We start from the raw sequence: 13,356 nt of genomic DNA on the forward strand, positions 1-13,356 counted from the left end.
AAGGGCGCCTGGGTGGCTCAGTGAGTTAAAGCCTCTGCCTTCAGCTCACGTCATGACCTCAGGGTCCTGGGATCGAGGCCTGCGAGCGGCTCTCTGCTCAGCGGGGAGCCTGCTTCCTCCTCTCTCTCTGCCTGCCTCTCTGCCTCCTTGTGATCTCTGTCAAATAAATAAGTAAAATCTTAAAAAAAAAAAAAATTCATCATCTGGATAAAACTCTTAACATAAATACAAATAAAGGAATCTTAACACAAAAATCTATCTGCAAAGCCAGCATCTGCTTCATGGTAAGAAACCAGACGCATCTGCATTAAAGTCAGGAGTGGGAAGGGGCATCATCGCTACTGAAATTCTGAAGGTATTTGCTGATTTGGTCAACTCAGAGAAAGAAAAGATCTAGAAATTCCAAGAGTAGGGAAACTATCCTCATTTTCAGGTCCACACAATCATAGTAAGTGGGTTCACTAATTGTATACAAGTCAGGAAGGCTGGAGGGAAAAAGAAGGGATCTCGGGAGCCAAAAACCAGCCTGGGGAGTCATCAGAAATGTCCACTCTCCGCTCCCTCCCCAGCCCTACCGAGTCAGAAACTCAGCTGGGGTCGGAGGGAGCCCTACCACCTTGCCCTTTAGCACACCTTCTAGAACATTCTGATGCAGACCCCAGGTTGAAAACCCCCAGACCAAAAAATTCAGCAAGGTAGCTGGGTACAAAACTAGGCAGAGAAATTTAAAAACCTTCCTGTGTTCAATCAATCATCAGGGGTAAAAGTCCACAGACAAAGCCAGCACCAACAACGAAATCTAGGCGGCAAACTTAGATGTTTTGTCCTTGGGGCAGGAGGAAGCCACTTGTGCCAGGTGTCAGCTCTGCCTACACTGATCCCCATGGAGCGCCATCTCCGAAACGCAGCCTTTTTAGAACGGTTATCTAAGGTCAGAGAAAGCAAACAGGCAGGCACAGGAAGGAAATTTCCAAAACAGAGAAGTCAGCGGGGAACAGCTCTTCTTTTTATCATCAAACTCCAGTTCTTAAAGCATGAAGCAGAGACCAGAGTTCGTAGAGAAATGCAGGGGATGAGAAAGTGGTCCTCCTCTCCCTCCCCTTCCTCCCTTCTCCTACTTTGGGTAGGGGGCGGGGAAGGGGCAGAGGGGGAAGGAGAGAGAAGCCCAAACAGAGTCCACGCCCAGTGAAGAGCCTGACATGGGGCTTGATCTCACGACCCTGAGATCATGACCTGAGCCAGAATCGAGAGGCAGAGGCTTAACCCACTGAGCCACGCAGGTGCCCCGAGAAAGTAGTACTTTAAGTCAGTGGGAAAGAAACATACCATTAAATATAAAAGATACTAGAATTCATTTGGGGGCAAGACAGAGGTACATTTAAATTACATCTTGAATGGGTCAAAAATTTAGGAGGAGAGAAGAGCAGAGAAGCAGAACAAAACATGATTTTTTTTTTTTTTTAAATCCCAGAGTGGGGGAAAAAAGCTTTCTAAGCAAACTACAAATCTCAAGCCTTACAAGGAAATGCTGGTAAACAGGGGGACAAATGCGTCATTCGCACATACAAAAATAAAGCCAAACAAACTGGAAAAAGTACTCAGCGAACAAATGCTTCCTTTGAAAAGGCACTCTCGCAAATCGGTCCAAAGAAAACCCGCGTCCCAGAGAAGCAGGTGGAGGGCAGGACCCAGGTGGCGTTTGAAAGCTGAAGCCACACGGTCACTCAGAGGAAACGCCAGGCCCACGAAAACCGTCCTAACACGGTGTCGGTACACACGGCCTACAGGCACGGAGGGGCGTCCGGAGCATAAACTGAACTCGAGAGGTTTGCTCGTCGGTCAGCATTGATTCAACAATTCAACTCCTAATAGTTCATTCGTCCCGACTAAAATCACATCTAGACACACTCCAGGAGAGGCGCGATAGCCACGACCGGCCGCAGAGCCACGGTCCCGGCCACGGAGGCTTCCCGGTCACGGAAGCCATGTTGACACCATGGACCCCCATCCTTTTACCTCTTCCATCCAGCACCTTCTGCGGCCCTGACTGGTCTTCACTTACGGAGAAACTGGTCCCGAATCCTTATTTCTGTTGCATGGAAAAACCCTGTAAGCTGGTAAGACCAGCTCCGTGTGTGTCCCAGGCCTGGGGTTTCCCAGGTCCGGTGGTCCTCGCTGCGGCGACACCCTCAACAGGTTTGTGTGCGGAGATCCTCCCAGTGAGACAGGCCCACTGGCAGGGCCGCACCCCCAGGGGGCCGAGCGCCTGGGCTGGGACCCTGCCTTGCCCTGTGTAAGCGTGCCCTCCTGGTGAACGGGTCCCCACTTGTCACTTGCCCTCTGATGACAAGAGACCCAAAGCACAGGGCGTCCACCAACAAAATCCAAGCCTGACAGCCAGACGACGGGGCTCGAGGTACAAACACCAACACACCTGTTATTAGTGAGGTACTCAGTTGCTTTTTTATCAAAAGAAATTCCAGAACAGATGGAAGGAGCAGGACCGACCTAACTCTTTGGTTTTATGGTCAGGATATCCGAGGAGCCTCCCCGCCCCGATCTACTACCCCACCGGCTGGGGAGACCCCACAATGTACCTGAGCAGCTTATGAAAAACTGGCCTTTCAGGAGGAAAATCGATCACGACTATGTCCAGGTCAGGCCGCCGCCCCTCTGCGTAGTCTGGACACGCATTTTTCTTTTAAAAGCTCATTTGCAAGGCCTTCTGCTCAGTCGGGGGCACTGCTAAGGGCAAAGTTTGGGGAGCCCCCCGGGAGAAAAGGCCACACCTGCCAGATGCGAACAGCTTGGCTTACCGTGGCTTCTAAGCAGGCAGGTTCTAGAGTGAAAGGCCCCATATCCGTCCCATCTCCAGAAAGTTCAAGTTGACAGCGAAAGACCCAAGAACCAGGTGTAGGTCTCAGAGCCGAGCCCACAGCTCCGTCCAGGAAGGAGGGACTTCTCGAGGCAGGCTTCGATTCCCTGGCCCGGCCTCAGACCCTCACCCAGGGTCATGGTCAGCTCGCCGGGATCACTCAAGTCCATTTCAAGTGAGTCCCTGCTGTCAGATGACCCATCACCCCTTTGGGGGCCACTGGGCTGGACAGTGACACTGAGGCGGTGGTCAGGAACCCAGGCCAGTAGGGTCGTTACTCACCACTAATTCATGCCAGAGGACCTCTCAGAGCTTCCGAATTCCCATTTAAGTTAGCAATGGAACTGCCTGGAACCCGTGTAGACTGTGGCACAGATTCATTTAAAAGCAGCTGAGAAAGGTGGGGGGAGAGGGGACCCTATTACAAACACCTGTGGGGACACCTGCTCTCTCGCTGTTTATGCTTTTTGATAAATACACAAATTTTAGGTCATAGGAAGCTGCCCCCAAAAGGCACACGGAGACTCACATCCCAATGTCCCCGCCCTCTACCAGCTGGAAGGGAACATCGAGGCATGTTTTCAACTGCAGTGGCTCGAGCGGGGGGCCAGGTGACCCCGGCAGGCGGAGCCCTGCCCTGCACGGCCGGAATGCGCGTGCCCAGCAGACGCGAACTCGGGCGGAGGTCTCAAGCGTCCATGTCTCCGGATTTCAGGGACGAGAAACAGACTAAAAAGCTTAAGCTACCAACGGACACCCAGGGTTCCTGCGAAGCGTACCCACCAATCCACATGCGGCACCGAAGGAATTTTACTGAGTCCGATTCAGCGCGTCCCAGACCAGCTGGGCGTGGCCAGCACGGCCCTGTGTTGAACACGTGCGACGGGGAGGGCCCCGCAGGCCGCCCTCTGTCCAGGGCCGGCGCCCAGGAAGGCCCGAGCTCTGGGAAACCTCATTCAGCCTCCGGGATGTCCCGGAGCCCTTCGCTGTGGCGGCTCCGCCCACTGATCTCCAGCAAGGCCTGGGCCTCGGGGTCCACGTCCAGGATGCTCTTGTTGCTCTTGGCCTTGGGAGGAAAGGAAGGGATGTGAACATCTCCCTGAGAGCCAGCATCGAGCCCGAACGTCCTGCTGACTGTAAGCTCACGACAGCACCATCAGCATCCTGAAAACACCGAGGGGGCTCCGGCGCTCTGACCCCAGGATGCCATCGCTGGGAGCTCACGGGGCGCAGAGGGCCCGAGGACGGCTCACTGCAGAACCACAGGACCAGAAGGAAGCCCGGACCTCCCTCACCTTGAAGACGCGCCACAAGCCCCCCAGCTTCCAGCCTTGGGCAGGGCCCCGCCTCCAGGAGGGTTCACTCTACGAAACCCCAGGGACCGCGACGGGACTCCCGGCCCTGCTGCGTGCCCACGAGCATCTCTCTGTCCAGCAGCAGCCGCTGGGACCGAGGATAAACGACCTCCAGACGGAGCAGTGAAAGGGGCAGCTTGGAGAGAGCTGGACAGCGGCCCCCGCTCACCTGCTGCGAGCCTGAGGCGTCCCCCACGGCCCACACCTCCATCTTCTCAAAGCCGAAGTTCTCCTGGGCCGACAGCTGAGGGCTGTTGTAGGTGGTGCACTTGGGCTTGGCCTTGCTGTGTCCCTTCCCGAAATCTACATCGACCCACAGCCCGAAGTAGTTGTGTTGTCCTCCCATGCCCTGTTGGGGAGGGGGGGGTGGGGGTGGGGGGAGCAAAGCTGCCTCAGTGGAAGCCGCCAGACTTACGGGGCTGCTTCTCCCTTGGGCTGACTACTGGCGATTCGTGAGGACCTACTGGGTGCTGTTCCAGAGGCCCCCCAACTGTCCTTTCTGGGAGGTGTTTGGGGTCCTCAGGGGGCCCCCCCAGGAGCCTCATGGTGAGCCCAGGAAAGAGCAGAGCACGGGGGCCCTTTCCACCCAGACAGGCTGGACCAGCCTTCTCCGGCCTCCACTCTACAAGCACAGAGCTGGGCTTTCCCAAAAGGTGCCTTGGGTTACGCAGCACAGGAAAGGAATCGGCTGTGGTGCTGGCAGGAGGCCCATTTCCCAGCCAAACCAAGCAGGCACTAGGGAGCTGCTTTGGGGTACAGAGTGTGGGGACACCCATCCCAGCTCCACCCTTGGCCCGCACCCTCATCCTCTTCCTCCCAGGGCTGAGTCTCCGGGCTGCAGAATGAACAGACGGGAGGTACACTCACCCCGACGGGAGCCCCAGTTTTATGAGTCACCCCGGACTGCTCCTGATGGCTCCCAGGAGCGCAGATCTGGGTGTGCCCCTCTCCAGCTCACCTCCAGCCACAAAGGCCATGGCCCAACCAGGTGACCCCAGGAAAACTGGCCGAACCCACCCTTTGCACACAAGTCATGGACATGCCCAGCAGGGCCCGACCTCACTGGCGAGAACCGTCCGAGCTGTCACTCGCCGCGGCACTGAGGCCCAGGCAGAGCGGAGTGACCATAGGCCACACCCATAAGCACAGGCACGCGGCTCCCCTGGCTCGCGGGGAAAGCGTCAGCCCAGGCATGTCGGGACTGGCCCCCCCGAAGGAAGGACATCATGGAGGTGGGACAGCCCCGGCTCCCCGAGTCCTTACCAGTCCGTTTGGGATGGTCTGCTGCCCGTGATTCAGGTACATGTAGTGGTCGTTGTAACCCGTGGACGTGTACACGGCCATGCGGGGCGAGATGGAGAACAGGAAGCACGTGTCGTCCCCTGAAAGGGACCAGAGTGGGGACAAGCTTGCATCGACGATCCCACACAGCACCGTTTCGCATAATTCTGGGGAACTGGGGCCCAGGGAAAGCAAGCCCCTTGCTGCTGCGCCCAAAGCCGCGGGCCTTCCAACCGCAGAAACGGTGACCAGCCAGGAGGGACAGCCGGGCTGCTGCATCACCTCAAGGTCGGGACAGCTCCCAGGACAGACAGGGTGGGAAGGCGCTGAAGGGTCCTGCATCTGTGATGCGAGGCCGCCCTCTGCTGGACGTCCGCCCTCGGGTCCCGGGACAGTGCGGACTCAAGTTGGAACACCTGCCAACTGTGTGTGCCCACTGTCCCTCGCGGAGCTCCTGCTGCTGGAGAACACGAAGACCAGCAGAGCCGACCCGGAGTTAATCCCAGAGGAGCTGGGAGACGCGGACGAGAGCCTCCCACCGCGCAGACAGCAGCCTGTCGTTCCCCCAAAGCCTTGAACGGGGCTCAGGGAGGATGCCTCGTTCACCCCCCAGACCCCGTGATGAGGAAGGCGAGGTGCAGAAGTGCGTGGACAAGGCAGGGCTGAGACAGTGGCCCCCAGAAAGGTCCCGGGCTGGTGTCCGGGAGCGTGGATTTGGGGAGGGTCCCCCACTCCCAGAAATGTTGAGGGGCGCCCCGTGCAAACAGTGTGCTTGGCACAGAACACCTGCTTTTGCTTTCCTCCCGGGACTCTGGGGTTTGGGGACTCTCGTGACCGGCCCCCCAGGAAAACGCCGGGTGCCGAGCCCCTAACGGTCCTTGCTGGTGGACGATACTGTTGGGGAATCCCGTGGGACCCCCAGGAGAGGGCTCCAGAAGCCGGCGCCTGTCCCTCTGCCCACCTCATTCCATGTCCTCTCGCTCTCCACGTCCTCTCGCTCTAATTAATCACAGCCACGAGGGTGACCATACCCTGAGGCCCACAGGTTCTCCCAGAGAGTCCCTGACATGTGGGTGGTCTTGGGATCCCTGACACAGTGGGGAAAAGCCGGTAGCAACCGTGGATTAAAGATCTGGAATAGTCCGCAACCTCAGAGAAAACTAAATCCTGAAAACAACAGGATCTCAGGGATTCCGCTCACGACTCCCAACCCCCACCCAGCCGCAACGACGACCTCCCTCACACTGTCAACTCTGCACCGGGACACGGCCTCCCGGCCTGCAGAGCCTTGCCTCATGAGGGAAGGTGTGCAGAGTGCACGTACGACAGGACACACAGGGCACCCATGACCCTCCCATTCTGGGAAGGCTTCCTGGGGCTGAGTCCCGACAAGGAGCTGGTCAAGCAGACAGGCCGGGCGGAGAGAAGGGGCAGCATGTGCTCAGTCTGAGAACGAGACGGAGCCCAGCCCGCAGGAAGTCTGGGGAGACAGAGCACGGGGGGATACACGCCAGTCATGAGGCTGGAGATACAACACGTGCCCCTACAGGCAGCATTCAAGGGTCCCAAGAGAAGACACCACGTCAGATGTGCTGGGATGTGGCAAGTGGACTGGAGGCAAGATGGAAACCAGGGGCCGGTCAGGAGGCGAGAAGAGCAACACTGGCAGGAATGGCCTAAGAGAAGGTGGGGGGTGGACACAGGACCCTCCCATTCACACTCATGGTCCCCATCCCCGAAGAGCGAGTGGCATTAGTCTCTCACATCTAGGGACCTGGACTGGGAGGGTATTAACCACCAGGCTCCTGGATATGAGGGCGGGACTGCATCAGGTCTCAGAGCCCCTGGGCAAGTCCCCCAATGCGCCACTGGGGGGACCCACCGGGGACACAGGCACCAGGGCCACAAGTCAAGGCACACGCAGCAGTGTCAGACCTGGGAAGGCAGGTGTACCTTTAAGTGTGAGAACAGCCCATGACCCAGGAGATAAATGATCCTTGAAAAATGTTGATCGGGGCACATTTTTTTAAGGAAGGGGAAGTATTTACTCCAGAGACTTTCCCCCAGTGCACTGAAAGCCACGCAAGGGGAGCTCGAATTGCCAACAAAAATCCCAAGACTGGAAAACCAGGGCGGAGGAGAAAGGCAGACCCCGTGGAACAGACGCACCGGCGGGGAACGGGCCGTCCAGGGATAGGGGAGGGTCCGGGACAAGAGCCATCCACCAGACAGGACGAGCAGAAGTGACCCCAGCCCTGCCTCCCCCGGGGCCTTGACCCATGTGGTTTAATAATGGTGTCGCCTCCTCACCTGAGACCCAGGGTGGGGATACCTGTCCTGTGTCCCTTTCTCTGCTGCCACAATCCCTAGACCACGTAAAGCAGCATCTCCTGCTCCTGTCCTCCCCACCGTGTCCAGAGACGCCCGCGGAGGAGCCGAAGAAAGGCTCCGGACACTCACGCCCTCGGGCGGCGCAGGCGTCCCCAGGCAGCAGCCGCGAGACCGAACGCTCAAGGAGCACCGAGCCGCCGCGGGCGCCGTGGGGGACCCCGTCTCACCTTGAAACTGAGGCTTGACCTCCCAGGAGCAGGAGGCGAAGCCGCCAAACACCTGGCCGGCGTGGTCCTCCAGCAGCAGCACGCAGGGGCCCCTGCGGGTGACGCGGCCGCACAGCTGGGCGAAGCTGTGTCCGTGCAGCTCGGACGAGAAGAGCAGCCGCCAACGTTGCTGCTGCTCGCGGCGCAGGTGGGAGTTGATGTAGATGACCGACGGGACGTCCAGGACGCTCTCGAACACCCTCTCCTGGTCAACGTGACGCTCGGGGACGAGGGCGGCCAGGTCGAGGGGGGAGCGCAGGAGGAGGAAGCCTCGGTGGACGACCACGCTCAGAAACGTGGCCACGAGGGGAGCCCTGAACACCCAGGCCTCGATCGTGGCTCGGTCACACTCACGGTCCAGCTGCTGAGGCCCCGGAAGCTTCTCGCCACCTTGGGGAGGGACAGACCCAAACCGTGTGGCCACCGCGTCCCCGGACATCCACTCCCCACACCCAGGCAGCCCAACATGGGAGCCACGCGTGGCTTCTGAGCGCCTGACGCATGGCTGGTCCAAACAGAGTCGCACTAAGTATAAAACGCACACCCGGTTCCGAAGATCCCGTGTGAAAAAGCAACTCAAGATCTGTCACTTTTTATATCCATCACCGATGCTCAAGCATCCTTCGGACGTCTTAGAACTAACTCCCCTTGTTCCTTTTTACTCTTTCCATGTGGCTACTAGAATATTTAACCTTTCACACGTGGCTTGCCTTGGTGCCTACACTGATCTCAGCCCATCTTTTCTTCCCATTGCGAGCCACACATGAGAGGCCCAGGAGGGAGCCAGGCCTCACCCCTACACCCGGTCCTGAAGCCCCCAGCAGGTGTACCCAAGAGAGCCAGGCCAAAAACCATTCTTCGACAGGCTTCCACCCAACACAGCTCTTTTGAAAGGCCCTAGAACTGTGACCCTCTCCAGGCAAGTCAGGGCAGGGCTGGTAACTTACAAGACACCCCCACTGCCAATTTATCTGGGAAGGATGGGTGTCATTAACTAGGAATTATGCTTGACCCCACAGTCGTGTTTTCTATGGCTTACCCTCCGAGAATGGAGGGGACACGGTGGGGATACCGGAAGGCTGACCCCTGATATTTTACATATATTATGTTATTCTCCTGTCAAAGTTCCAAATTCATCACTTGATTTTGAAACAGGACCATTTTCAAACCGCCTTTTAAAGTTCAGCTTTATAATAAAATAATGCTTTTATAAAAATAAATCTACTTCGCAGAGATTCACCACAGCTATTTTTAAATCCCAAGGAAATTCCAATGTATACGGTTTCTCACTCAATGATAGTAGATACACATTATCCTCAATTGCACATGGAACATTCTCTGGAACAGATCGTACAGGAGTGCATGAAGCATGCCTCAGTAAATTTTAAAGGACTAAAATCATACAAGGCATGTTCTTCAACCACAATGGAAAGAAATTATAAATCAACAAAAGAAGCCGATTTGGGAAATTCACGAACACATAGAAGTCGAATAACACACATCTAAGTCACCAACAGACCAAAAGAGGAATCACAAGTTAGAAAAGGCTGAGAGGGTTGAACACATACACACAACACACCAAAACTTACGGGACACAGCTAAAGCAGTACTTAGAGGGAAATGTATAGCTGTAAATGCCTATATTGAAAAAGAGAGATCTCCAGTCAATAACCTAACCCTCAACCTCAGAAAACTAGAGAAAGGAGACCAGACTAAATGTGAAGCAACCAAAGAGAAAGGCAAGACTAGGGTAGAGAAGATTATAGTAAGAGACAGCAAAAACCAACTATATCAAAAATTGGAGGTGTGCCTGGATGGCTCATGGGTTAAGCCTCTGCCTTCTGCTCAGGTCATGGTCTCAGGGTCCTGGGATCGAATCCTGCATTGGGCTCTCTGCTCAGCGGGGAGCCTGCTTCCCCTTCTCTCTCTGCCTGCCTCTCTGCCTACCTGTGATCTCTGTCAAATAAATAAATAAAATCTTTAAAAAAAAAAAAAAAGCTGGCTCTGTGAAAACATCCACCAAAAATGGATAGACCTTCAACTAGACTGATCAAGAAAATAAAAAACTGGGACGCCTGGTGGCTCAGTGGGTTGAGTGTCTGTCTTCAGCTTGAGTCATGATCCCAAGGTCCTGGGATCGGGCCCCATATCAGGCTTCCTTCTCAGCAAGGAGCCTGGTTCTCCCTCTGCCTGCTGCTCCCCCTGCTTACGCTTTCTTTCTCTCTGATAAATAAATAGTTAAAAAATAAAAAAAGAAAGAAAGAAAAAAAGCTTTAAAAATAAATAAATAAATAAAAAGCCTAAGCCTAAGCCTTCTGACTAATATCAGAAATCAAAGTGGGACATCACTACTGATCCTGCAGAATAACCATTATGAAGAATACTAGGAACCATTACATTAATTTCTGCATGTTTAGGACTTTCCCAAATGCCTCTTATTACTGATTTGTAATTCCTTTCCACTGTGGTCGAAGAATCACACTTTGTATGATTTCAGTCCTTTTAAATTTATCACAAGGCATGTTTCATGGCCAACCAGTAAGATAATCTGGAAAAAACTTGGACGACTCACATTTATGCATTTCAAAACTTCCCTGCAAGGCCACAGTGACCGAGGCCGTGTGGTACCAGTCTCCGTGTGAAGGTCTCTGTGGGTGGGTGTGCATGGCACTTGCCTTGAATGTCCATCTCGGAGAAGAGCTGGGCGGCCAACGCCTGCACCCTGGCAGGGGGATCTGGGCCTCTCTTCTGGGTCCAGCCTCTCAGCTCCTGTCTGTAGCTGAGCACATGCACCACAGAGCCAACCAGATCCTCTGTAAACTGCAAGACCACGGTTTTACCATTCGTCACATTTCCGCCATGACCCACAGCCTACATCCTAGCAACACAGGGAAGGGCGCTTTATCTCTTCAATGCCGACTACAATGGGCCACAACGTGGGAAGAGATTATGTTACCGGGTAGGAGTTCCAGTTCTATTTCGCCAAGGCCTCTGTCCGGAAGTCCTGACCTCACCAGTGATGTGGTCTAGAGTCCCTGAGGGGGACAGCTCCATGTGCCTCCACCAGCTGTACCACCGTCCCAAGTCCCCACCTGAGGACAGCCAAGGCTGCTTGGCATGGCTGCTAATGGCCTCATGACCTACCTTCTGGACTTCTCTTGCTTTCACAGGACCTTCTGTGGCAGAAATCATTTTCAGGATTACAAGACTCTTCTCCTCGGAGTTTCCCTTCAATAGGTGGGACATGGACACTGTGAACTGCTCCTGGGAGACGTTGTCGCTGGGCCCCTTGGCCTTCCCCGTCAGGTCGACCCTCCGCATGCCATCATGGAGTCTGGTGACCATCTCCGGGGGAAGAGCTTCCCCAACATGCTTCTGTTGGGAACAAGTGGGAGAAAAGGCTGGACGGGGTCGAACTACGCATGGTAGGATCACAGGAAAAGGACTAGGCACCAAGAGTGACCACTGCCACTTCCAGATGCTTCCACCAGCACTCAACCTTCCTAAACCCCACATGTATCCTCTCTCCCCCACCCAACAGAATCACATCACCCCAAAATGCACATGCCTGATGTGTCCTGGCATGCAGTTCACCTTGGCCATCAGACTCTTCCAGAGTCTATTCCCTTCCTGTCCTCCAAACTTTCCAGTCCCCCCAAGACTGGTCACATTGTTCCTGCCCCTGACCACCGCCTGCTCTTCACTCTGCTTACACCTTCATTCTAGACTACAGTGGCCACGTGCATGTCTGAATTTATTAACCCACGGAATGTACTTGTGTGCATAACTGATCTGCTCTCCTCTAGATAGGGGAGCCAGCTCCTCTTACCCAAAGTCTTTGTGTTTAATATGTATTTTTACTTAAGTTTTATTTAAATTTTAAATCTAATTCTTTTTTTTTTTTTTAACTTATTTTACCAAGAGAGTGCAAGTGAGAAGTGAGCATGGGAGAGAGGCAGAGGGAGAATCTCAAGCAAACTCTGTGCTGATCATGGAGCCCAACGCGGGGCTTGATCTCACCACCCCGAGATCATGACCTGAGCAGAAAGTAAGAGTCAGACGCTCAACTGACTGAGCCACCCAGGCGCCCCAATTTTAAAACTAAATCTTAAATAACATCTTGCCAGTAACATTCTGTAAACACCGTTTTCCTGTTCCACTCCAACATGCAATGCGAATTGCTCCAGGGATTACGGAAAGACGGAGAGAACGCAATTCCCAAACGGAACCCCGAGCTTCCTTTGAGCAGGGTCTGAACACCGGGTTCTCTCCAATGGCTCCCTGTGTTGGCAGTCTGGGACAACACGGATATCCACAAGCTCGTAAGGGAGGTTCCAGAGCTCACATCTCAAGAGGAGTCCTACTTCTGTCCGTGGTCTCCAGGTTCTCTTGAAAAGGCAACTTCTGCTGCTTCCCCGGAAGAAACGTTCCCTGGTCACCAGGGCCTTCTGATCACCTTTTCCCCGTGTGCTACGATACACACACGGGAACGCTGCTACCCAACCCTGCACTCACGCCGTTAACTGGCCTGGGGTTCTGCCTGCTTTGGCTTTGTGGGTGACCCAGCAGACCGGGGTGCCTGGGTCTAGCAGAGGTCCATGTACACCCCCAAGTGCCGCATACACCCCCCACAGAACTGTGACCCGGATGACCTCCCCGGGCGGTTTCCTCGTCTGGAACGGGAGCATGTTGTAGGATCTCCAAGGCCCCCACCAGCTCCCACCCTGCACTTTCCGGAAGAGGCAGCTACAAGACTGCCCTCCCCTGATGCAGCCCTCCTCATCGCCCAGGAAGGTGGGCTGGAGGGCTCTCTTGGCCACTGTCTTGCTCAGTCTGGGCATTCAAACATGATGTTAACAAAACCCCATGGAGGGACACCTGGGTGGCTCGGTCTTGGAGGGAAATCAGCGGACAAAACTTTAAGAGCCAGAATGCAGCGCTGGCCCCGTGGTTGACCTCAAGTTAGAAGTGTCCCCCAAGGGGCGCCCAGGTGGCTCAGTCAGGTAACCGTCTGCCTTTGCTTATGATCTCAGGGTCCTGGGATCGAGCCTGGCGTCAGCAACACGCTCAGCAGGCAGTCTGCTTCTCCCTCTGCTCCTTCCCCTGCCACGCTCTCTTTCTTTCTAATAAATAAATAAAATCTTTTTTTTTTTTTTTTTTTTAAAGATTTTATTTATTTATTTGACAGAGAGATCACAAGTAGGGAGAGAGGCAGGCAGAGAGAGAGAGAGGAGGAAGCAGGCTCCCT

General features: G+C 54.8%; 1 protein-coding gene across 2 annotated transcripts in view; it reads right to left on the reverse strand.

Annotated features, from left to right (window-relative positions):
• Nucleotides 1-2,237: 2,237 nt before the first annotated feature.
• LOC111152902 (TBC/LysM-associated domain containing 1) overlaps nt 2,238-13,356 on the reverse strand; it is an 18,451-nt gene continuing 7,332 nt past the window's right edge. For both annotated transcript variants that reach the window (XM_022511635.1, XM_022511636.1), the window contains 6 exons: nt 11,253-11,483; nt 10,784-10,928; nt 8,070-8,498; nt 5,494-5,612; nt 4,400-4,579; nt 2,238-3,941 (listed from right to left, as the gene is read on the reverse strand). In XM_022511635.1, coding sequence (XP_022367343.1) covers nt 3,828-3,941; nt 4,400-4,579; nt 5,494-5,612; nt 8,070-8,498; nt 10,784-10,928; nt 11,253-11,483 — 1,218 coding nt within the window. In that variant the 3' untranslated portion in view covers nt 2,238-3,827. The remainder of the gene's footprint in view (nt 3,942-4,399; nt 4,580-5,493; nt 5,613-8,069; nt 8,499-10,783; nt 10,929-11,252; nt 11,484-13,356) is intronic.

The sequence above is a fragment of the Enhydra lutris genome, unplaced genomic scaffold (genome assembly GCF_002288905.1).
Source record: "Enhydra lutris kenyoni isolate GAN:26980312 unplaced genomic scaffold, ASM228890v2 scaffoldscaffold30, whole genome shotgun sequence".
In the NCBI taxonomy this organism is placed as follows: Eukaryota; Metazoa; Chordata; class Mammalia; order Carnivora; family Mustelidae; genus Enhydra; species Enhydra lutris.